The 25369-nt window shown below is 51.6% G+C and overlaps 1 protein-coding gene across 4 annotated transcripts; it reads left to right on the top strand.

The window, feature by feature from the left end:
• Window positions 1–13296: 13296 nt before the first annotated feature.
• HCRTR1 (hypocretin receptor 1) lies at window positions 13297–24894 on the top strand. Of its 4 annotated transcripts, XM_046661950.1 has the most exons (10): window positions 13297–14271; window positions 15191–15244; window positions 15409–15743; window positions 15933–16111; window positions 17296–17539; window positions 17975–18090; window positions 19624–19850; window positions 20869–20990; window positions 23699–23750; window positions 24839–24894. In XM_046661950.1, the coding sequence occupies exons 1-9, from the start codon at window positions 13895–13897 to the stop codon at window positions 23710–23712; spliced, it is 1668 nt and encodes a 555-aa protein (XP_046517906.1). In that variant the 5' UTR covers window positions 13297–13894; the 3' UTR covers window positions 23713–23750; window positions 24839–24894. The 4 variants fall into 4 exon arrangements, with proteins under 4 accessions (XP_046517906.1, XP_046517905.1, XP_046517908.1 ...); XM_046661949.1 differs by lacking the exon at window positions 24839–24894 and having other exon boundaries at window positions 22625–23723; XM_046661952.1 differs by lacking the exons at window positions 17975–18090; window positions 24839–24894 and having other exon boundaries at window positions 23623–23700.
• Window positions 24895–25369: the final 475 nt, after the last annotated feature.

The raw sequence follows: 25369 nt of genomic DNA, 5'->3' as shown, positions 1-25369 counted from the left end.
TGTATCCGTTTCATTCTTCATGTTTATTTGTTTGTGCCTTTCCCTTTTCATAAATCAGTCTCAGAGTGTTGATTGTTAATCTTTTCAAAGAACCAACTTTTGGCAACATTAATCTTCTCAATTATATCTTTGTTTTTGCTTTTTTAAATTTTTGCACTTATCTTCATCATTTCTTTGTCCTGTCGCATTCTACTTTTTATTCTATTGTTCTTTTTTATTTTCTAAGTTAGAGGGAGATATAGAATTTTTCAGCAGCCCAGTCAATAATCACCCCCATTGCCCCAGAGGTAACTACTATTCTGACTTTTATCACCGTTGATTAATTTCCCCTACTTTTGAATTTTATGCAAATGGGATAATAGAGCATTTACTCTTTCTGGCTTCTTTCACTCAACATTCGGTCTGTGAGGTTCATCCATCTTGTTGCCTCTGACAACAGTTGTTCGGGTGTGAGGTATTTTGGTGTATAGCACCCCATTTATGAATACCCAACTTAGGGACCCATTCGACTGTTGACGACCACTTGGGTTGTTTCCAGAAGTGTGTTTTTAAATTTCCAAAGATGTGGGAATTGTTTATTGTTACCACTTCCTAATTGCATTTTGGTCAGAGAATATGGTATATACGACCGATTCTTGACGATGGCTTGCCTTCTGGCCTGGTATGTGGTCAATGTTTGCAAATGTTCCACGAGTGCTTGGGAAGAATTTGTGTTGGGTGTTGGTTTCTCCTTACGTCAATAAATCAAGCGTGTTCAAATCTTCCATACCTTTGCTAATTTTCTTCTGATTAGAAACACCAGTCAGTAATGAAGAGAGGTGTTTTGAACTATCTTGCTTCAAACTGTGTGTTGCCAATTTATTATTATTACTCATTATTTGGCTGGTCTCTACCACTTTGCCTTTTGCTTTCTATTTGTCTCCTGTTTGCTCTGCTTTTGCTCTCCTTTCTTACCTTTTTCAAAGTAGACTACGTTTTGGTTTTCTGATTCCATCTTTTCTGTCTACTGGTTTGGAAGTCACTGACTTGACTATTTCTGTTTTTAGAGTGGTTAACCTTAAAATTTTACGTTGCACGCTTACCAAAGCTTAAACTTAATATCCCAACCCTCCTTCCAAACAATAAGGACCTTGGGACCCTCTAACTTCAACGGCTGTCCCCTTCCACCTTGCACTCAAGTTCATTGTAGCCTGTCCTTTTTTTTCAGCCCACAGATTTGACATCATAATCATTATCATGCAACGTTTGTTTAGATTTATCTACATGTTTATCATTTTCTGGTCTCAACAATCCTTCTTGCATCTCAGACTTGTCTTCTGATCATTTTTCTTCTTTCTAAAGTACGTAGAAGTTTTTTTAATGTAGGTCTGTTGGTGGTGATATTTAAACATCTTTATTTTGAGATAATTGTGTCTGGGGGCTGGGGAGAGCCTCGGACCTGAGACTGCTTTAGCACACTTCCAGGATCCCTGTCCCACCTGCTGTGGCCCCACCAGCGCTCCTGATTATGGGGCTGAGGAGGCATTTACCTCTAGGCAACATTCCTCTCTAAACGTGTGCCTCTCGTAGCTCCGGGCTCAGCTCACAATTTTGTTTTGTTTCATCTCCTTAGAGATTTCACGTCCTGGAAGACCAGCAATAAGATACAAAACGATGGCTTTTTTGCAGCCTCTGGTTCTTTCGGAGTGGGAAGGCCTTTCAGAGTCACCTAGTCCACTATGCTACCAGAAGTGGATGTCGTTTCCATGCAAGTTTTTATAATTTTGCTCCTCTTGTATGTACCCTTGAGCAGTTGATAGTATTATTGTGCCTCTTGTAAAACTTCATGTAATGTATCATATGGTACATATCTTTCTGCCTTTTCTGTTCAATATTGTGTGTAAGCTTTGTCCATGTTAACACACAGTATCTCACTTAGACTTGGCCCCACCCTGGCCCTCCTCCACAAGTTAAGGAGTCAGGACCCACCCAGAACCCTTCCCTCCGTCTCCTAAACCAAAGTCTGGGTACCCAGAATCCTGGAAATCCCCTGCCCCAAGGGCCCAGAGCCCGTTTCCAAGGCCAGAGCAGGCATTTTCCTAGAGTTCCTCCTGAGGGTGACCACACAGCCATACACACCCTAATCCTAAGGCGTGGCCCCAGGTGCCTGTCAGCAGGAGACGGGGTTAGTGGACAGAGCTTGGACAAATGGGCTGAAGTATCCACAAGCATGTAGTTGAGGTCCCTCACTGTGTGGGATAGAGCCAGAGTGGAAAGAGAATAGGAGTGGGCTCTGAGCCTTCAGATTGCTCTTGCCTTGGGCCTCATAAATATTAGGGGTAGGCCTGTCAAAATATATATATATGTCTCCAGCGCATTCATCTTAATTATCTACTTTATAGCTCCAACACGATTGATTTATGTATTACTCTACTGTTTCTAATTTTTCACTATACGCAGTGCTGTAATGAACTTTCTTATATTTGTCAAGAGTTAGGATTTCTTTCCAGAAGTGAGTTGCTAGGTTAGAAGGTATGCACGTGCTGGACTTTACTAGATTTTGCAAATTGCTTTTCTAGGTGGTTATAATTTAAACTCTCTCTCACATTAACAAGAGCGCCCACTGTTCCACATATTTTGTTGTTAGTGCCGTCAAAATGATTCTGACTCATAGCGACCCTGTGTACAGCAGAGCGGAACCCTGCCTAGTCTTTTCACTCCATCCTCTCACCTGACGGCACTACTTCAGGCAATGCTCTGCTGCTCTTTACAGGGTTTTCATGGCCAATTTTTGCCGAAATGAGTGGCCTTCTTCCTCGTCTAAGTCTGGAAACTCTGCTGAAACCAGGTGGGTGACCCTGCTGATATTTGAAATACCAGTGGCATAGCTTTTAGCATCACAGCAACAGGGAGCCACACAGTATGACAACCAACAGACGATGGTGTGGTTCCCTGACCGGAATCGAACCTGGGCTGTGGCCGTGAGAGTGCCGAATATTAACCGCTAGGCCACCTCCACATATTCACCTCCACGATATAGTCAGATTGGAAATGTTGCCAATCATTGCATTATCAATTTGAGGTATAAAATTATATCTCGTTGTTTTAATTGGCATTCTAATAGTTACAAGTACAGTTAAACATCATTTCATACATATTTGTATGGTTTGCCTATTTATATCTTTTACTTGCTTTTCTGTTGGGTGTTTGTAATGTTTGTATTGATCTGCAGTTCTTATGTAGTCTGGATACCAATGCTTTGTCTGTTGTGTGCATTACATACATATATAATATATATATATGGGAGATATATCTATCTTCTCCCAGCCTTGTGGCTTGGCTTTTAGTTTTGTTTATCACATTTTTGCTATAGAATTCTTTGGAATTTTAATGTCGTCAAATCTGTCAGTAGCTTCTTAATTGTTTATGCTTCTTATAGCTAGTTTAAGAGATCTTTACATCATGATGTCTAGAAAAGTGTTACTTTTCATATTTAGTATCCTTATTTAGAATCCCCTGCACTGACTTTTGTGATCAGAGTGATATAGGGGGTGATTCTCTTATTTCCACATGGAAAACCAATTTTCCCACCAGCACGTGTTGGAGGGAACTGGTTTCAATGCCACCTGGGACAGATACTGAATTTTCGGTCTGCGCGGCTCCGTCTCTGGCTCTCCATCTGCCCATTTATTAGCGTGTCCCTCTGCCAATGTGCCCCTGTCTTCTATGTGTGGAGGGTCATCCGCCTCACTTGTTCATTTTCTTCAAACTTGCCTTGGCTACTCTTGGCTATTTGTTCTTTCATATAACTTAAGGATAAGCTTGACATGTTTCCCAAAACACTAATTAAAAAAACCCCGCGTTTAACCCTTTCCTGAAATTGAAGTAAGTTTATAGATCGATTTGAGGAGAATTGACATCTTTACAATTAAGCCTTTCCTTCTACCAGCAAGTTACACCTCTCCATTTATCTGTGTCTCTTGAATGACCATCAGTCAAGTTTTTAAATTATCTCCATAAAAGTTTCACATCTCTTAGATTTACTCCTAGGCACTGAATAGTTTTTTGTGTCTTTATAAAGAGTACCTTTAATAAATAGCATTTTCTGTTTGGTGCTGGTATTTAGAAATGAGATGGCTGAACTCTCAAGAATGTAAAGAGTCGGGGAGGGGCTGGCCCAGTAGCTGAGTGGTTAAGTTCATGCACTCCACTTTGGCAGCCCAGGGTTCACCAGTTTGGATCCTGGGCACGGACCTACACACTGCTCATCAAGCCATGCTGTGGCAGTATCCCACATTGAAGAACTAGAAAGACTTACAACCATAATATACAACTACGTACTGGGGCTTTGGGGAGAAAAAAAAAAGAGTCTGGGAGTTTGCCGTACTCAGATTCTTAGCTATCACAGTGTCATGGATGCTGGCAGAAGACATGAGACTCCCAGGTCAGAGACAAAGGACTTTGTTACACACGGCTCAGCAAGCAGCGTGAGCTTCATGTTTGAGTCAGCAGTTCCACTTGTCCCCTAAGTCCCACAGGGATGCTGCACATGCAATGAATGAGCTTGCATAATCACTGAGGAACCCTGAGCTTAGGGGGCCCAATGCCTGATCTTTGCTGCAGAGGGAGACATTATCTTCATTATACTGGACAGAAAGCAAATCTGCCTTCTGCTCTAGAGGGAGTCACTTTATATTCTGAAGATGGTTGACATACAAGCATCCTTTTAACAACTGCTCAAAAAATATATATATATATACATATATATAGTCCAGAACGAAAGGGCAGTTAGTGCCTCTGTGTGCAAGGCATCCAGAAATGCAACAGATTCATGGAAAATTGTCTCTCAACATGACTCCTCTCAATAGTTTTAATAGTTTGTCTGTAGAATCGCTTAGATTTTCCAGGTAAACAATCACATGACCTACAAATGTATACTGGCCGTTTTGTTTCTTCCTTTCCAATGCTTTATACCATTTACTTCTTTTTCGTTTTCTTATTACACAGGCTAGGAAATCCAGTACATCTTTGATTCGAAACAGGAATAGTGATCATCCTTTTTAGGTTTCTGACTTTAAATGGAATGCTTATAACTTTTTACTGTAAGTGGAATGTTTACTGTGAGCTTTAGAAAGATATCCTTTATCCTGTATCACATTAAGGAAGTTCCCTCCTATTCCTAGTTGGCCAAGAATTTTTATAAATTGTTTAACTTTATGGAATGCTTTTTCTCCATCTGTTTTATTCTGGGCTTTTAATCTGTTCATGTTGAGACTTAAAATGACAATTTTCTAATGTTGAAATACTCTTGCATCCCTGGAATAAATGCAACTTGGTCATTACGTATTTTTAAAATACATTGTTGTATTCAGTTTGATGTAGTTTGATAATATTGTACATAGGGTACCTGCACCTATAGCCAAGTTAAGATTGATCTAAAATCTTCCTGTCTCCGACTGTCCTTGTCTAGTTTGGATACCAGCATTATGCCAGCTGCGTAAAATGCAATGGGTAGTTTTTCCTCTTTATTTTTTTGGAGCAATTTGCTCTAAGAGATGGACTGTCTGCTCTCTGAATACGTACCTGAGCCCACACTTGACCATCATAGCCACATGCCACCAACAGTGGACAGGAGGGGCAGGACTGAGACCATGAGCCCACGCCATGTGAAACGGGGTCAAACTGTCTACTTCCCCAGGCGGTGATGGCCGCGAGGACGGTCAGGTTAGAGGATCCCTGAGCTCTCCCCCTAAGCTGAGGCCTCCCACTTCACATCACCAATAACAAAAGTGACATTTTGTCTTCCACAATTACTCTTGCTTCATTTCCCAGCGTGTAGAATCGGGCCTGGGAGGGGAGGGACTATCTAAAGGAGACCCCCTTGGAGGCCCAACCTGGCAGGCACACACAGAAAGCTCAGGCAGTCGATTAGAGGGAAATCATTGCAGTAATTAATTAGAGAACTAGTCTCCAAAGTATGGTACAGGCACTCCTGCTGTCGATGATATTTAATGGTGGATGAATAAACTTGTTATTTTAATAGTTGTATGTCTATTTTAATATAGATTGGAAAATATAACTATACAATTACAAACAATAAGAGATGGAACTATCACGTCCAACTTGCAATTTTTCAAGTGTAGTGTTGGACCGGGATAGTCAATTTAGAGAAAAATAATACCATAAGTAAATATTAATACAGGTAGTAAGAAGACATGGCAAAAATTGAGACGATGGTATGAAAATAACCAAAGTTCGGAAAATATTCAAGAAAAGGCCTATTCAGTGAATAACTAGCCAGCATCAGCCAGTAGCTCCCCTTGCAAACACACCTACTGGGAAGACACAGGGAGGGGACAGATTTAAAAATGAGAGAGAACTACTTTCTACAGAGATTGAGTGATCTTTCTCAAAAGGACTAGAGTTCCTACTGGGGTGCTGGAGTCAAGAGTAAATCTCGGGGCTGGCCTGGTGGTGCAGTTGTTAAGTGCGCACATTCTGCTTCTTGGTGGCCCATGGTTCGCCGGTTCGGGTCCTGGGTGCGGACATGGCACCACTTGGCAAAAGCCATGCTGTGGCAGGCGTCCCACAGATAAAGTAGAGGAACATGGGCGTGGATGTTAGCTCAGGGCCAGTCTTCCTCAGCAAAAAGAGGAGGATTGGCAGATGTAAGCTCAGGGCTAATCTGCCTCAAAAAAAAAAAAGAGTAAATCTCTCCTTATCGTGGTCCAGGGTGGGAGTCTGAGTGTCTGCTTGTCTGTCTGCCTCCCTTCCACATGCCTGCTTCTTGATCTCCCCACCCAGTAAGTGTAAGGACAAATTAAAGACGTTTTCAGAGGCACAAAGATTCAGAAAGCTTTCTTTCCAGGCACCTCTTTTTAAAATGTTATATGAAGATATAGTCCAGCAAAACAGAGACAAAACCAAAGAAAGAAAGAGACAGAACAGATTCACGAAACAGTGGCATTAACCCAGGAGCGCAATGAATAGAAATTCCAGAGGTCCATAAAGCCATCAGTCAGAATTAGAACAGGAAGTCAGAGGATTTGGAGAAGAACATTTTTAAGAAGAAAATGGGCTTCATTCAACAAATAATGTAATTAAGAAGCTGGAAGATTTTAATGACCTGATTAAAAAGGCATATGTTTCTTTTCTCGAAAAGAAACGAGAAAAGCAATTAGGAACTCCAGGAGAACAAAAAGTTGTATAAGAAAGTCATGGTCCAAGTATGAAGGGAATTAAAATATTCCATGACTGAGTGTCTGAGGGAGAGAAGGAAAATACATTTGGACTTGAAGCCTGCAGCCTTTCCCTTGAAGCAGCATTTAAACCACAAGATTATATAGTTCTTTCTTTATGGGTCACGGGATGCTGGTTATCTGCGCAGAGAATGATGTTTACACATCATAATATTAAAAAAAATACTTTATTGATTTTCAATTTCTGAAATTTGCAGATAGACAACACACAAAACCAGAACCTTTGAATTATGGATACAGAAGTAGATGTAAATGTAGTGGTTTAGGGAGAAGAGAGGAGGAGAGAGAGCGAGAGTGATAACAGATGTCTCCTCTTACGCAGCGGGGAACCAAGACGTGCCGCACAAAGTTAGCGGCACGAAAAAGAAGAGCTGGAAAATGCGTAGCTGACCAAACTCCGGCGGGGGGCTACCTTTGCTAAACTTCTCATCGTTCATAGTAGGCCATGTACCAGACGCTGCTAGCTCTTTAGTAACCACCTCCCCTTCTGCCTTAAGTCATAGAACCCTTCGATTTCACTGAACACACGGCTACACACAGAAAAATTGTATCCCCTAGCTTCCCTTCCAGCTACCTGTGACCAGGTGCCCAAATTCAGGCCAGCTGGATGTAAATAGAAACAATGTGCCTCTCCATTAGCTGGAGTATGGATGAGATCGGCCATCTCTGACCCAGGCCAAGAGTTTTTGCCATAAATAATAATAGCTGCATTGATATATATGCTAACTATGCATCAGGCCCTTTTCTAAGTGCTTTGCGCATAATAACTCATTTGACCTAATGAGGATGTGTACGTATTAGTTTCCTGTTGCTGCTGTAACAAAATGCCATGAACTTAGTAGCTTGAAACAACACGAATCTATTCTCTCACAGTTCTGGAGGTCAGAAGTCTGAAATCAACATGTCAGCTGTGGCTGCTGCTTTCTGGAAACCAGGGAGAACCCACTTCCTTGCCTTTTCAGCTTCTAGCAGCCACCTGCCTCCTTGGGCTCATATTTCCATCCTCTTATCAGCATGATCTCTTGCCTCCACCATGACATCTCCTATTACTACTTTGCTTTCTTGTCTCCCTCCTAGAAGGTTGCTTGTGATTATATTGGGCCCACCTAGGCAATGCAGGATAATCTCTCCATCTCAAGATTCCTAATTTAATCACGTCTGCAAGTCCCTTTTGCCATATACGGTAACATTCACAGTTCCCAGGGTTTAGGATACAGACATCTTTGGGGGAACATTATTCTCCCTACCTTAGATTGGTACTATATGAAGATCATGGGAGCGCCCTCAGGCCACACTAGTGTTATTGTGGCCCCAGAACAGACCTTCAGCCACGCCCGCCCCTCGCCTCTGCTCACGCTCTCCCCTCAGAATTCCACACCTAGAATCTCACCCCTTCTTCCTCTGCCACTCCTGCCCAGCATCTCACTCAAAGCCTGTCTGTGAACTCCTATTCATCCCTCAAAATCCAGCCCAAGTTACCTCTGGAACTTTTTTCTGCTTATCCTGGTCTTTCTCTGTCCTGTTAAAGATTTTCCTCAAATGTTTGGTGATCCAGGTCATAGTTAGAAATCCTCCAGTCTAGACACACACACACACACACACACACACACACACCCCCCTCCAGGAAGATCAGGCCTCTCCTTCTTTTCTTTCCCCTTGCGTGTTCCTGTGTTGAAGTAACCACAGCAGCACACATTTACTACGATCATTGTTTGTTACTATCATTACTTATTATTTTAGGATTTAGATCTTAATGGCCTCCAGCACCAATGTATGACTCAAAATAAAAACAATACAAATGACAAGCACAAGGAGTTCTGTCAAAGTCCTGGTTCTTGCCATGATGACCATTCTGATTTTTTAAATATTAAATTATTTTTAATAATACATGTGTACGAATGAGGGAGTCTCCGTCTTGCTGGCGCTCAGCGCCTCCTGCTCTGTACACCTGCCTGTTCCCAGAGTCCTTACACAGCCCTCCACGACAAAGGCTCCCGTTGGTCTCATTCTGTGCAACGAGGCACAGAGAGGTTGCACGCATTTCCTATGGCCGCTGTAAGAGATGACCACAGACTCAGTGGCTTAAAGCAACAGAAATTTTCTTCTCTTCCGCTTGCAGAGGTTTTGTTGTTAGTGCTGTCAAGTCGATTCTGATTGTTCGCCACACCGTGTACAGCAGAGCGGAACCCGCCCGGTCTTTTTGCGCTATCCTCTGACCTTCCGGCACTGTATCAAACAACGCTCCACTGCTATTCCTAGGGTTTTCGTGGCCATTTTTTTCGGAAGTGGGTGGCCAGGTCCTTCTTCCTAGTCTCTCTGATCTGGAAGCTCCGTGGAACCCTGTCCACCATGGCTGACCCTGTTGGTGTTTGCATTATCAGTGGCATAACTTTCAGCATCACAGCAACACACAGCCACCACAGTAGGACAACTGACAGATGGGTGGTGTGGTTCCCTGATCGAGAAATAAACTGGGGCCACAGGGGTGCGAGGACTGAATTTTAACCACTAGACCACCAGGGCGGCTGGTGTCCAGAAGTCCGGAATAAGTCTCACGGGGCCGAAATCAAGGAATGGGCAGGGCTGCGTTCCTTCTGGAGGCTCCAGCGGAGAATCTGTTCCTCACCGATTCCAGCTTCTACTGGCTGCCATCATTCCTTGGCCTGTGGTCTCTCCCAGCATTGGCATCTCTTCAACCTCTGCTTTGCCATTACATCTTCTCTTTCTGACCCTCCTGCCTCCTTGTTAAAAGGACTCTTGTGATTACATGGGTCCGACCTGGATCATCCAGGATACTCTCTCCATCTCGAGACCCTTAACTTAGTCACATCTGCAAAGGCCCTTTTGCCAAGTAACATGTTCACTGGTTCTTGAGACTAGGACCTGGACGTCTTTGGGGGCCATTATTCAGCCTGTTACAGAAGTAAAGTGACTAGTCCAAGATCACACAGTAGCAAGCGCAGAGCCAGGAGGCTCACCTTGGCCCCAAAGCCTGTACTCCTAACCTCCTTTCAACACGAGACTGAACGGAGTGAGGGGTTCGTTCTTTCTTTGGGTTCACATGTGCTACCACTGTTGGTCCCATCCCACACCCTGCCCTTATTCCACAGGCTCCCACCCTAATGTACTTGATACCCATCCCCATCCATTTGTTTACATGGGGGTCTCCCCAGCCAAACCAGGAGGCCCCCATCTCCACAGTCTACCTGCCATCAGTGTTTGTTGAGTGAATACATGAATAAGTGAAGACAGAAGACTACTGTCTCCAGCTCCTCCCCTCTTGCTCCTGCCCCTGGCTTAAGATGCTCTGTAGCCTGTGAAGCCACCAAGGATGGCTGCCTGTGGGCCCTGGGCCCCCTGTTCTCCCAGTGGATATCAGTCCCCTTCCAGCCACCCAAATCCTGAAGGAGGGCTGGCCCTTCCCAAGGAGAAAAGGCAAAAACGCTGAGTGCCTGGCTTGGAGATGGAGGTCATGAGGTCCCGGGGTCCCTCCCATGGGCAAGGCACTTTGTTAGGAGCTCCAGAGGTCAGTGCTGTTGGGCCCAAGGACCAAAACACTCCTGCTGCCTCAGTGTTCTGCCAAGACTCAGGCCTCAGAATCCCCCTTTCTGGGCCCATAGCTCAGCCACTGCTGGCCCTCCCCTCACCCCACCCTGCTCCTCTGCTTGTTTTCTGATCTCTGTTCTTCTCAGAAGCACCTCTGCACTGTCCACAGTGTTCCCATCCACGTCCCAGGCCTGTGGCAGCATTAGCAAGTTGAAAACCCAATTACATTTCGATTACTCTAGTCCTAGCCAGACAGAGGTTACTGTAAGTCACACTGGAATTGGGAGGGAGGGGCAGGTAGCAGCTGGGGCCAGTGCCCAGGCTGACACTTGAAGAGAGATGTGACAGGGACCTGTGGCTCGGAGGCTCAGGATTAGATCAACAAGCCTGGAGCTGGCTGGTTCCAGGAAAGAGGTCTTACGGCCACCAGTTGACTGACAGCTTGGGCAAAGCAAAGGCTTCAGGCTGGCTCTCCCTGGGCGCAGGAGGCACCAGGGTTGAATGCCCAGCCTGGAGATGGAGGACACGAGGTCCCTGGATCCCTCCCCTGGACGGGGGGCTTTGCTGGGAGCTCCCAGAGGCACTGCTGTTGGGCCAAGGAGCAAATGACCATAGTTCCTTTTGGGTCTTCCAGAGCACCCGTGGCCCCCAGGGACCCCGGGGTTTTCTCTGAGCATGCGCCCTGGGGTCTCTCCCTTGTGCTTACCCAGGCCAAGTAACCAGCCTCTCCCATTCTCAGGCCACCGCTGAGAGAGACCAGAGAGACCTGGGGCCCAGACCTCCTGCCTGCCCAGGGTCTGATAGGAGAGGAAGAAAGATTTGCTGCTTTGGGGTGGAAAGAATCACTCATAATCCCTGTCCTGGGGAGCAGCCATCTCTAGGGGACCAAAGGGGGAAGCGGTGGTGTGACAATTGGGAGAGAGGACAGGCTCCAAGAAATTGGATACTGTGGATGTGGGTATGGATTCTCAGCTACAACTCCTTCCCCACAGACACATTCACCCCTATGCATAAGATTTGGGGGGACCTGGGGAGCCCCTTGCTCCCTCCAGCCCAGAGTGTCTGGGGGGCCCTCAATGACACCATGCTGAGCTCGGGACTGGGTTCTAAGTCTGGGCTGTGCTGGGCTCAGCTGCTGCCCACCGCCCACGCAGACACATGGCTCTGTACCTTTCGAATCACCGCCTGCACCTTGCGTGCTGCAGCTGTCATCTGAGCGTCCTCGCACGCTCTGCTTCCCATCCCCCACGTGCTGCAGCCCCCTCCCCAGCCCCAACATTGCAAACTGTCACAGCTCTAGATGGGGGGGTTAATGTGGAGGGATTAGATGAGTCATCGCTGTGGGGGCAGATGCTCCAAGTCCCACACATACACACTCACAGAGCCAGGGACACAAAGGCAGGCCCACACTCCCATTCTCACACTCACAGGGGAACACACTAGCCAATGCTACTCAGAGTCACAATTGCACATTCAGACACAGACACAGATCCTACACACACACACACACACACACACACACACACATGCATGCATTCCTCATAGACACAAACACCAACACACAGAGACAAATCAAGACCCATACAGACACATCCTACCCAGGGTGACCACCTGTCACCAACCCAGAGCCTGTCCCCTACTGATATGCACACTCAGAGACACAAACACACACACAGCCAAATGTTGTATTCCCCAGACACACACTCAGAGCCCTTACTTGAATACAGACACACACACACTAACCAGCCTCTCCTCTCTTGAGTCCCCTCATCCCCCCTCCCTCTGCCAGCTCTCCGGCAGGCAGCACAGAGCTTTGGACCCCCAGGGATGCTATGATCCATCGTCCGCTGTGCAGATGCTGTACCTGCCCAGGGACAGCTCTGCCTTAGGGCCAGCTTCTGTCCTCCCTCCCATTCCGAAGAGGTGAAGGAGTCGCTGACCGGTCCCCTGTGCTGCCCCAGCTCCCCTCCCACACACTGTAGGCCTAACAGCGCATCTCCAGCTCCTTTGAAGAAGGGCTTTGATTTCAACAGTGAAGACAGACGTCTCAGGAATCACCTCCCAGGAGGGAGGGAGTCTCCGAGGTAAGAGAGGAGGGTGGGTCTGATGTGTTAGAAAGACCCTGTCCTGAGGCAAGGGACAGCTAAGGCCACTGCCTGATGCCCAGGAGGTCACCCTTCCCTACCTGTGCTTCCTGAGGGGCCCAACCTTTTCACCTGTGCACCTGCTGCTTCCTCTCCCTTGCATCCTACCCCACATTCTTCAGGTCTCCAGGTTCCTGCTCTGGGAAGCCTGTCCTGATGCCCTGGCTGAACTGATCTGTCCTTCTGGGCCCCAAAGCTCCCTGGGCCCCCTCACGGCTCTCCTCACACCACAGAGGATTTGCCTGGCTGTTAGCCCACCTGCCTCCAGCCAGCCTGCTCCCGTCTGGAGGGCAAGGCCCCTCTGTCTGACAAGGGAGGCAGGTCGACCTGGACAGGAGCACAGGCTTCACTCCCAGCTCTGCCTTTGCTGTGTGACCTTGGGCAAGTCACTGAACCACGCGAGCCGAGTATGCTTATCTGTAAAATGGAAATGGTAACAACCACCTCACGGAGTTAATGTGAAGATTAAATGAGATCATGCGTGGCGGGGACTATACAAGTGGCAGCTATATTATTATAGCTCACTGTCTGGCACACAGCTTAGCAAATGTTTGTTGAATTAATCAGGCCCTCTGGCTCCCTCCTTGCCTTCACCTATCGTCCCTGTCTTGGGAGAGAGAAAGTAGGTATGACCAAAAAGGATTTGGGAGCAGATAGACTTGCCGGCTGGGAGATGGGCCAGCAGGGCCTTGTGGCATTGCTGGGCACTAGCTGCTCCAGCAGCAGCTGGCGCTTGGCTGGAGGCGGCGCGGGCATCTCTCACCCCTATGACCCACCTGTGCCATCATCCTCATCAGCTATCGAGGCAGCGAGGAGAGGTGGAGCTGGGATCCACCTCTGCACTGAGGCTCTCCGAAGCTGCCCAGGGCCCACCGGCACACAGTAGGTGCGCTCTGAATGCGGAGCGGCCAGAGGCATAAATGTTGAATGAAGGCGAACGATGTGAATGAACGGATGGACGCATGAATGGAGGTGGGATGGAAGCGTGAAGCTGGGGGCCAGGAGGAACGATCCTCTCCCTCCGCCCTCCTGGTCTCGGGGCTGGGAGACATGAAGCCGAGACCGGCTGGGGGCTCCCCTCCCCGCCCGGCCCCTCCCGCTCCGGCCGCCCCTCCCCACGGCGCGCAGCCCGGCGGAGCCCGCGCCGAGCCACAGCCCGCGGTGGAGCCGGGGCTCGCGCCCAGCCGAACGCGCCGAGGCAGCGCAGCCTTGGGAGGGGGCTGCCCCGGCCCCCTCCCCGAGCCCCAGAGCCCAGGAGCCCGGCCTTCGGGGCAGGGGGAGAAGTCCCCGGCGCCAGGTCCGGGTACCAGCAGCCGAGGACGCCGGGGTCCCGGAGCCAACAGGTGCGGGGAGTGGGGGACCCCCAGGCCTGGGCGGGGGTTCCAAAGGACCCACAGCGGGAGACAAGAGTCTCGGGGGATAATCTGGGTGCTGGGAGGCTGGGTCCCCAGCAGGCTCTGCCTTCCTCCCTACAGAACCCCTAGCGCCCTCACTCCCCCAAGCCCCTGCAGTCCCCCGCAGCCCCCGAGGTGCAGGGGGGTCCTGCTTAGGGAGTGGGTCCGCCGGCGCTCGGTGGGGATATGGAGTCCCCTCCCCCTCCCCCAGGGCACCGGCAACCCGCCTACACACGTCCCGGGTCGCCCCTGCCCAGCTGGGGGCGGGAGGGTCGGAGCTAGCGAGGAGGGGCGGGGAGTGAGGCCGGATTTATGAATGGAGAGAGAGGCCTGCGCGCCGGCCCAGCGACCCCTGGCGGCCGCCGGGGCGCACCGCGGCCCCGGGGACTCACGGGGGGACCAGCCGGGCCTGAGGGGCCTGGCTGCTGGGCCTGGGGCTCTCGCCTGGCTCCCAGGGAGGTCTTCAGTTCCTCCCTGCACCCATCTCCTCACCGCGCACGTGTGTGTGTGTCTCACCGGCGAGGGTCTGGCCGACCTGGTGGGCGGGGTCTGGGTCTCCAACACGGCCCTCGACCATTTTTTCAATCAAAACTTCAGGCCTGTGAACTGACTCGGGAGAGAACATACGCAATCGGGATGGCTTCCCCTCCCAATCTGTGGTGTTCGGTGGATTCAGACAGACCTGTTATGGCAGCTTTGTGGCCTTGAGGAAGGGGCTCAACCTCTCTGAGCTACCATCTCCCCGTCGGAAGGCAGAGTTCCCTGATAAGGGTAACGGGCAACGGCCAGGAAGCCAGTGTCCCGCGCTAGTTTCTGGGCAAAGCACTTGGTGTGCTTTAGAGCTCATTATTCCTCACCGCGGCCCTAGGTACAGTTCTGACTCCATTGGACAGATGAGGAAACCGAGGCTGAAAGGGGCGCGGTAAGTTACCCAGGAGTAGCTTGTGTGGACTTGGGATGCAAGCCAGGTCTGTCTTTGTCCACTGATAACCCACACCACTGTGAGAATTAAGAGGGAGCTTATATGCAAATACCTGGTGCACTCCCTGATGTTACCTGTCTTCCTTCCTCCCTCCCTTGCTTCAGGAGGTTTGGGGCTGGGACCCCAAAGACCTGGGTGCAAGACTCTGGGTCCCCTGAGGGAAGCGGGCTGAGGCCGGTCCGGGCTCCCCTCTCTCCGCGGAGCCCAGGATGCCCCTCGTCCGCAGACTCTCCTGAGCTCATGGAGCCCTCAGCCACCCCAGGGGCCCAGACGGGGGTCCCCAGTGGTAGCGCGGAACCGTCCCCACTCCCTCCCGACTACGAAGACGAGTTTCTCCGCTACCTGTGGCGCGATTATCTGTACCCGAAGCAGTACGAGTGGGTCCTCATTGCAGCCTATGTGGCGGTGTTCCTCGTGGCCCTGGTGGGCAACACGCTGGGTAGGTGTCTGGGTCCCGGTGGTGCGGGGGGGGGGGCTTCCCCTGGGGACTGGCAGAGGTCCCGGGCGTCACCTCTCTCCCCCTCCCCCCAGCCCCTACCTCAGGCCTGCGCTGGCGGTGTGGGGGAGGGGGCTCGCCGGTGGGCGTGGCTCTGCCCTGGCTTCTCCTCATCGTCGCCCCTCCCCGCAGTCTGCCTGGCAGTGTGGCGGAACCACCACATGAGGACGGTCACCAACTACTTCATCGTTAACCTGTCCCTGGCCGACGTGCTGGTGACGGCCATCTGCCTGCCAGCCAGCCTGCTGGTGGACATCACTGAGTCCTGGCTCTTTGGCCATGCCCTCTGCAAGGTCATCCCCTACCTACAGGTGAGCTCTGCCCAGGCGGCCCTCGTCATCCCGCTGGCACATCAAGTGTAAAAACCATGGCCTTGCATAGGTCTCAGTGACCCTCAGACTTGCCTTTCAGACAGGACCTGGTGGCTCAGTACCTCTGCAGTGTCATCCTTTACTGTCGGCAAGGGCAGGCCACTAGGCCTGACACTCGAGGACACAGACACAGCCCAACATACTCACACAGAGATCCCCTCCTGGACCACAGACATGCACACAGGCACGTGTGGGCACGTGCACAGTCACCTCCAGGTACATGTACACACAGCGGAGGAGAGAGGCACAAGCTTGCAGTGACAAACACAATACACACTGGGCCTGCTTCCTGACCCCAGGGGGGCCGGATTTGAGGGGTCCTGCTGCAGAGTCTCCTCCCCTCCCCTTCCACCCCTGGCCGGGGCCATCCCTCCCCCCCGCCACTCCCCGTGGTGGAATCAGGATGTGCAGACAGGTTAGCAGGGTGGCAGGAGAGCTGGCTAGAAGGGACCCTCACTTGCATCCCTCGACCCTTTCCCTGTACCCCAGAGGGCAGGGGGGCACTCCTGGAGGCAATGCCCACCTATGCCTCTGGCCTACACTCCTCTCTGCCTCCCAGAATGAGGACTCTTTTTGCTAACAGTCTGGGGAAGGGCTGGCACCCAGGGCAGAGAGAAATGCCTCTTGGATCTCTCAGTTTTGAGGATTTCCACTCAACTGATTAACTCTGGCCCCTCAGAATAAAGACAGGCAGGTGAGGAAATTCACCTTAGGCAAGTTATTTAACCTTTCTGTGCCTCAGTTTCCTCGTCTGTAACATGAGGGTAAGAGTACCCACTTCATGGGGTCATTGTGAGGATAATGAGAACAGTGTCTGGCACATAGTAGGTTCCATAAATGTAAGTTAGTATTCATAGATGTGCCAGGTCTCGAGCTGGACCTTTGCCATCGGTGATTTCACTTCTTCTCACAAGCATCCTGTCAGGTGGATGGTATATTCCCATTCTGCAGATGAGGCTCAGAGAGGGGGTGTGATTTGCCCAAATCTACACAGCCAGTAGCCGGTGGAGTCAGGATTTGCACTGCACCTGGCTCCCTGCTGTTTCTGGGCTGTGAGCCTCATCACTCATCCCACATCTCTGGGTGGCCCCCAAGAGGACTGACCTTATGTCCCTGTGGGGCAGGCCGTGTCTGTGTCAGTGGCAGTGCTGACTCTCAGCTTCATCGCCCTGGACCGCTGGTATGCCATCTGCCACCCGCTGTTGTTCAAGAGCACCGCCCGGCGCGCCCGTGGCTCCATCCTGGGCATCTGGGCTGTGTCACTGGCTGTCATGGTGCCCCAGGCTGCTGTCATGGAATATAGCAGTGTGCTGCCCGAGCTAGCCAACCGTACCCGCCTCTTCTCTGTCTGTGATGAACACTGGGCAGGTAACGGCGGGAGGCTTGGGCTGGCATCGCTGAAGGGGCCCCTCTGGGGCACAGACCCCAGGGCAGGCATCTGTCAGGGTACTTCTGGGGTGGGCACCCCCAGGGTGGGTATCTCCCAAAAGAACACCCTAGAGTGGGCATCTACCAGGTGCACCTCCAGGGTAAGTAACCCCTTGATGGACACCATAGAGCAGGTGTCTTCTGGGGAAACCTCTGGGTGGGCACCTCCTCTAGCGTAGACATCTGCTGGAGTCCCCCCAGGATGGACACCCCCAAGTTGGGCAACTCCCGGGTCTCTAGGCCATGGGGCCTGTACAGGCCCAGCTGCCCCTAGGCCTTGCTTTGGCCCTAGTTGGGGCAGGGTGGCATTGCTAAGCAGAGCAGGCTGCAGGCTCCCAGATTGGGCCCAACCCTTTCATCTCTTGGCCCCTGCAGACGACCTCTATCCCAAGATCTACCACAGTTGCTTCTTCATTGTCACCTACCTGGCCCCGCTGGGCCTCATGGCCATGGCCTATTTCCAGATCTTCCGCAAGCTCTGGGGCCGCCAGGTGAGGCCCACTCTGGTGTCACTGTCTGGGCTGGGAGGGGATAGGGGTCGAAGGGAGTAGACAGTCTTCTGCCTTCAGAACATGCCATCCTGGCTGCAACCAGAGAGAGGCAAGGCTCAGGGACACGTCAGACCTGAGGCAGAAAGTGCTAGCACTGAGCCTGGAACCTAATGGTGCTTGAGGCCATTCTGATATGGGTCACTGCTGTTTCGGGTACCATGCACTCCCAGCTAGTCTGGCATCCTCTTAACTACCATAAATTACCCCCAACTTAGTATATGAGAAAACTGAGACCCAGAGAGGCAAAGCAACTTCCCCTGAAGCCCTCAGCCAGCGAGTGGAAGATCAGGGACTGAAACCCAGCTGTGGGGGATTCCGCTGCTCAGTTCAGTGCCACAGCAATAATAGAAATAGCAGCTCCATGTGCTTGCCAAATTAGGCACTTTGCACGCAACGTCTTCACAGCTGTCTAACCAAAGAAGCAAGACTACTCACTTTACAAATGCTGAGTAAGGACAGCCAACTTGCCAAAGCTGACGACTGGCAGAGCCTTTTGGGTTCCAGGGTCTGCCTTCTTTCCTCCATTACGCACTGACCCACAGCAGGTTTTGTGGGTTTTGGTGTTGTTTTTATTTGCAGGGGGAGAGGGGTTTAGGGGCCCTTGGCACTAGCGGGAGTGAGTCCTGGGTCAGTGCCCGGGCAGCGAGAGGATGCAGGCCAGAACATGACCAGCCTTGTAGTCCACTAACACTTGCCATCTGCTCCTCATAGACCCCCAGTCAAGATGGCAGGAGTCGTTATCCTCATCTGACAGACAGGAAACTAAGTCTCAGAAAAGGAAAGTGAGTTGACCAAAGTCACATAGTTCATGAATGGCTGAGCTGGCCCTAGACCCCATCTCCTGAATTCTAGCCCCGTGCCCCTCTGTTGTGGGGTGATTCAGGTGTCCAGTGCTGGGAGGGGCTTCCAGGCTATCTGTGGCTGTTCCAGGAGCCTGGAACCATTGTAGGCTTATGGGCACCAATCTGGGCTGTGCCCTGTGCTCTGAGGTCCAAGCCATTCTGCTGCCCACCTGCTCACCCCTTGCTGAGGCCTCCCCACAGACAGCCACGGGCCAGGGTGAGACAGAACTGGCCCCCTGCCCCCACCCCCAAGCATGGAGGTGGTGATTAAAGGAGGATGGACGGAGAGCAGGAAGGATGCTCAGGGCCCCCTGTGGCCTGGGGCCTTGTCAAGGGTCCCCTGCCTCTCTCTGTTGCAGTTGCCTCCTCTATAACTAAGGGCCAATAACAGCTTCCCAGAAGGCCCACTGGAGGTGGTCTGAGAGTGAGCTAAGGGAAAGTAAAAGAACATTGTTCAGTCTCAGTCCAGAGTCTTGGTCTTTATCGTGAATACTAGGTTCCTTCCTACTGCAAGGGTTTGTTCCCTTCACCTACCTTCTGCCCCAGCGTCCAGCCCAGAGCAGGGCCCAGCAAAGAACCATCCCCCCAGGAAACTCCACCCACCGCTGCTGTCTCTGTGTGTGCTGGACAGATCCCCGGCACCACCTCGGCCCTCGTGAGAAAGTGGAAGCAGCTCTCAGACCAGTCGGAGGACCAGGGGCAGGGCCTGAGTGCGAAGCCCCAGCCTCGGGCCCGCGCCTTCCTGGCCGAGGTGAAGCAGATGCGAGCTCGGAGGAAGACGGCCAAGATGCTGATGGTGGTGCTGCTGGTCTTCGCCCTCTGCTACCTGCCCATCAGTGTCCTCAATGTCCTCAAGAGGTGAGGGCATGCAGAGAGCTCGTGGGTGGGGTCAGAAGGAGGAGGTCTCTCTGCTTTGGAAAAAGACCAGGCTCTATCGCTCATCCACTGTGTAACCTTGGGACAGGTCCTTTCTCTTCTCTGAGCCTCAATCTCCTCATGTGTAAAATGTAAATAATGACAGTCCTGGCCTCCTTGGGCTGTTGTGAAAATGCATTCACTCAATCATCAGATGGCAGGGGCTGGGGACACAGTGCACAGGAGCACAAGTCAAGTCCCTGCCTTCATGGAGCTTACACCTAGCAGGAGAGAGAAATAAATACACGTATCGTGATGTCAGGCAGTGATAATTGCTCTGAAGAAAAATAAAATGGGGAAAGAGGTTAGAAAGTGACAGTGACAGAGATTGGATTGTTTTTTACAAATCTTTTTTTCGATATAATGTTTTTTTTAAAAAAGGCCTCTCTGAGGAAGTGACATTTAAGACGTGAAGGAAGGGAGGGACCAAGCCCTGCAAGTGTCTGGAGGAACAGCCCTCTAAGCAGAGGGAACACAGGGCCTAGCAAGTGAGAGGCTACCAGGTGCCAGGAAAGAACGTGGGCTAGTTGACATGAGACGATGTCAGTGTGAGTTTGTGCTTGGCTACTTTCTGGCTGTGTGATCTTGGGCATGTCACTTTACTTCTCTGAGCCTCTGTTTCCCTATTTGAAAAATGGATGATGTCTGTGACTCATCATGTTGCTATGAGGATGGATGAGAAAGTGGATGGGGAGCCCCAGGGGATCCGACAGCAGTGACTGAGCAGATGTACTTGCTGCTAGATACCCCTGGGCCCACTGAGTCATACTGTCTGTGCTCAAGAACCCAACTGTGGTCAAGACCCCAGACCCAGAGGCCTAGGAAAGGGCCTCCTGGTGGACGGAAGTGGGCGGTAGGAACTCTTGTACTTTGTAGCCCTGCAGCTTGAGTTCTATGAGCAACACCACAGAAACACACACACATGGACAGCACTTCTCACTGTCCTGCCTCCTCGTCCTAGGGTCTTTGGGATGTTCCGCCAAGCCAGCGACCGAGAAGCCGTCTACGCTTGCTTTACCTTCTCCCACTGGCTGGTGTATGCCAACAGCGCCGCCAACCCCATCATCTACAACTTCCTCAGTGGTGAGTGGGCTGGGCAGGCAGAGTGACGGAGGGTGGCCACAGTCCCTGGGATAGTGGTCTTCCCATCCGCAAACCAGGCTAAATAAAGGATGGGGGGAAGGATATACCTGCTCCCCCATGGGGGATCATGACCTTCCTCTGGGAACTCCCACTCAGGCTGAAGACTCGGCCCCACCCAAGAGGTCTGGTCTGAGTGGGAGACAGGCCACATTCCCAACAGTGGCCAAAGAAAGTGGACCGGCACCTAGGAGCTAGTGTTGCAGATTATGCAGACCAGTAAGCGGGTAGGAAGGGCAGGGAGTCAGCCAGCTCATCCCCACCCCTGCCTGGTGCATGCACAGCAGGACCTCCAATCAGCCCGTCTGGTCAACACAGGCTTCAGAGGGTGCCAGGGCCAGGAGCCCCTGCCTGAGGGGATGACTGCATAATTGAGGCATCAGGGGTAAGGGAGGTCACCAGCTCAGGCAGCCAGGACCAGGAAGGGGTGCATGGTGCATGCCCAGCTAGACATGCACTGGCAGACTGGCCAGAATTTTGGGGGCTATCCCTGACTCCACCTGCCTCCAGCAGCAGCCCTGACACTCTCTCCTCTGGAAGTCCAGGCATCCCCGGTCCCCCACCCCACCACAGGCCTCCTCTCCCAGCTGTGCCACGGCTCCCATCCCCTCCCTCCACCTCCCAGCCTCAGGGTGGTAATGCCCACCCTCCGCTCGGCTCAGCAGAAGTGTGACTCACCAGACCTCTGACTTTAGGACTAGGCCTAAGAGCTGGTCCAGAGGACTGTTCAAGCCTGGACACAATCTTTGAGCAAAGGTTGAAAGGTTAAAGAAGGGGCCAGGGGTCAATACTATAACCCTCACTGAGACTAGAAATTACTCAACAAAGGCTAGCCAGATGGTTTCCAGCTCAGAGGAGAGGACAGAAGAGATGAGCGCTTTGGGGGAGGAAACGTCAGACAGACTTCCTGATGTGCGCTCCTCTGTTGGGTCTACATTTACTGAGCACCTACTGTATGCTTGGCTCTCCAGAGAGGCTGGCGGGATGATGAAACATGGAGGAGGTTTCAGTTCCAGACAAAATCTCTGTCTCCCTGGTGTCCCTCGGCTGAACCAGGCAGCTGTGGTCATCTCTCCTTCCCCACTGTCCTCCCCTTTAAGCAAAGGGCTTTGGAATTAGAACCGGGTCCAACTTCTGGCCTGGGCAAGCCACTGCACCTCTGTGTGTCTCATCTGTGAAGTGAGGATGAAGGACTCCAGCCACTCAAGGGGTGGGGATGAGCTGGGAGACAAGCTCAGGCACCTGGCATAGTGCCTTATGCGAAGGCTGCTGCTGCTGTCATTTTCATCACCCTGGGGCAGAGACGGGGAAAGCCTAGCCACAGATGGTGAGCCCTGGGCCCCTCCAAGTACACGGCAAGGAGGGCAGAGGCAACCTGAGGCCCTAGAGCCAGACACCACGTTTTGAGGCAAAGAATCAGATGAAAATTGAGTTTCTCCTTGGGAGCCTGCTCTGGGGCCTCTGTCCTCGTTCTCCCGGGCAGCTTGGGTGGAGCTGCGTGGGTGTCCCTGGGCCCAAGGGACAGCCCTCCGTGCTGCATCCAGCTCCTTATGGCTGTCTTCTGTCTCCCAACCAAGGCAAATTCCGGGAGCAGTTTAAGGCCGCCTTCTCCTGCTGCCTGCCTGGCCTGGGTCCCTGCAGCTCTCTGAAGGCCCCCAGCCCCCGCTCCTCTGCTAGCCACAAGTCCCTGTCCTTGCAGAGCCGATGTTCCGTCTCCAAGGTCTCGGAGCATGTGGTGCTCACCAGCGTCACCACAGTGCTGCCCTAAGTGAGGACTGCCCTGGTGGCTCCAGGCAGTACAAACTGTTCCCAGCTGGGCTGTTCCTCTGGCTCCTGGGGGACCCATCTCTACTCCTGTGGAAAGACTGCTGGATGTAGTCGAGGCTGGGGCTCCAGTCCTGGTTTACTGCCTGTTTGACTCTGGGCAAGTCACTTCCCTTCTCTGAGCTGTGTCCCCTAAGCAGGAGTGATGTGAGGATTAAGTGTGCTCAAGAAAATGGAAAGCTCTTTGTAAACCGTAGAATATTGTGGACAAGATTATCACTGTAGTCGTCTTACTTGGCCATACCTCACAGTACTATCCATCCCCATCATCCTTCCAGAGCTTGGCCTTCCTCCCAAAGACCCTCTCCTACCCAATTACAGGCCTTCCCCTGAGTCTGCTGTAAGGGTCCCAGCAGGCATTTCCATCTGGCCCAGTGGCTCCTTAAAGCTCGGGCTGCACTTGCCAGCTACTCTGAGGTCTGTGTGAGCTAATCTAGGCTCGGCCCATCCCCAGGGGGAACACAGCCCCACCCTCACCGGGTGCCAACTGCACGCACCATAGACTGAACCCTGTTGGCTTTGTGGTGTGATAAAACTCTCCATGTGGCCATTTGGCATGGAGGCCAGCAGCCTGACGCAACTGTAATTAAAAGCCTGGCACCGAACGTTCCCTTTCCTTGTCATTGCACAAAATCTGTGCTGCTTAGGTTAGGAGTGAGAAGGTAGGGATGCTGGGGAGGGGAGAAGACATGGCAGCACTGGGATGCTGTTCTCTGCTGACCACTCCCGCCTCCCATCCCCAACACTCCAGGCCGATGGGCTGCTAGCCAGGCCTCAGAGTGTACGTGGGGCTCCCTCCTCAGGCAGTGCCCAACCTCTGATCCCAGGCCCTGGACCTTGACACATCTGTCTGCTCACCGGCCCAGCAGCCTATGGAAGGTAAGGGGGTAGGGTGGGCACACAGTGGGGTTAGAAGACTGATTATCACCTTCACCTTCTTGGAAATCAGGGCTTGCATTTATTTTCTACGAACTCACAATATAAAGACAAAGCCAGAGACTTGGCTAGACATGCTCCGCCTGCCACCAAGAGGATTAGGGACTGCCAGAGGCCCTGATCCTTGGTGCCAGAGCAGGAGGTGCAATGAAGCACTACTCTTCTGAGAGAAGCGGGAGACATCTGGCAGAGCCAGCTCGGCCATGCGCACCACCCGGTCTGCTTAACTTGATTAATGGGGCTGCGGGTTCCTTCTGACCTCACCCGTCAGGAAGTGGGGCAAACCATGGTCCTGGCAGGGGCCCAGCCCAGGAATGCATAAGCACCCCTCTTCTTAGGCACCACACTTTATCCAGAGCGAGTGGAAGGCGTGGTCTAAGTATGTCATCCCACTCTCCACATGGCTCACCAGCCCAGCTCTCACGGACACTTCTACAGATGTGCAGTTGGTGCCAGGCAGGATGGGCTGTCCTGCCCATGCCACACTCCTGCTGACCTTAGGATCCAAAGCTGTTGGGAAATTTTGTAGCCAGGCTTGCAGGTGCAGAGTGCCACATGAGGTGAGGGCTGGTCCCAAGCTCAGAACCAACCATGCCCACAAGGACCAACCCAGGCACTGGGCTCCTCAGGCCTTGCTGGGCACAAGGGCGAGAGACGATGATGGACACAGTTTTAAAGACAGATTTCAGTAGACACTGGGCTCAGTGGGAGCAAAGAAATAACAGAAGATTCCCCTAAGGTTACAGTGCTACTCTGCTCTGCTGGTTGAACCCAGCACCACAGTAGGCCTCAGGCTGCCATTTTGGGGGACTGGTGAAAATTCAGGGGAGGTGATCAGGATGCCAAGGGGAGTGATGCCCAGTGAAGAGTTGCTGAAGAGCCTGGGACTGTCCAGCCTAGGGAAGGGAGGACTTGGGGGGAAATGTGGTGGCAGGTTCTAGATATCTAGAGGGTTGACATGCAAAAAGGGGTGATGTATGTTCTGGATAGTCCAAGAGAGAAAACCATAGCAAATGGGTGGTGTTTTCAAGGTGGCAGGATTTGGAATCCACATCAGGAAGAAATTTCTACCAGTCAAGAGGAAGTGGGCTGCCTGGAAATGCACTGAGTTGTCACTGGAGCCTGGCAAGCAGAGGCCAGATGCACTGGGGGGCCATGGAGAAGAGTCTGGCTCCGGATGGAGGCTGGCCTCTGGGAATGGATGCCATCTAATTCTAGGATCCTAGCACTACAGAGAATGGGGCTGACGTGGCTGAGCCTGACAAACCTGGTGGGCGTCACTGAGCTGCCAACAGTCATAGCTACTTCCCCGGACCCCCCACTGCAGGGAGCGGTGCCGTGATCAGGGCCCGGAGTTCTTATCTTCACCTCCCAAAGCAAAAGGATTCTCATCACACCATTACCCATATAAGGTCCCCCAGGCAAACCGGAATGTCTGGTGTCTTGACTTCTGATTGAAATTTGTCAGACCACCATAGACATTCAGAGTAGACTGGTTATCATGCCGATCTGAAAATCCAGCTGGCAAGTACAGATGTCTGTGCTTAATAAAAATGGGGGAG

This window comes from Equus quagga, chromosome 5, assembly GCF_021613505.1.
Source record: "Equus quagga isolate Etosha38 chromosome 5, UCLA_HA_Equagga_1.0, whole genome shotgun sequence".
Lineage (NCBI taxonomy): Eukaryota > Metazoa > Chordata > Mammalia > Perissodactyla > Equidae > Equus > Equus quagga.
The sequence above is the reverse complement of the archived record's forward strand: the minus strand, read 5'-3'. Positions and strand labels throughout refer to the sequence as shown.

Bases quoted from the DNA above. Each gene is read 5' to 3' on its own strand.
- HCRTR1 (XM_046661949.1), top strand. From the start codon at position 13,895: ATGGAGGTGGGATGGAAGCGTGAAGCTGGGGGCCAGGAGGAACGATCC. The intron at 15,245-15,408 runs GTAAGTTACCCA...CCCTTGCTTCAG, and splicing joins CCGAGGCTGAAAGGGGCGCG to GAGGTTTGGGGCTGGGACCC. The intron at 17,540-17,974 runs GTAACGGCGGGA...TGGCCCCTGCAG, and splicing joins CTGTGATGAACACTGGGCAG to ACGACCTCTATCCCAAGATC.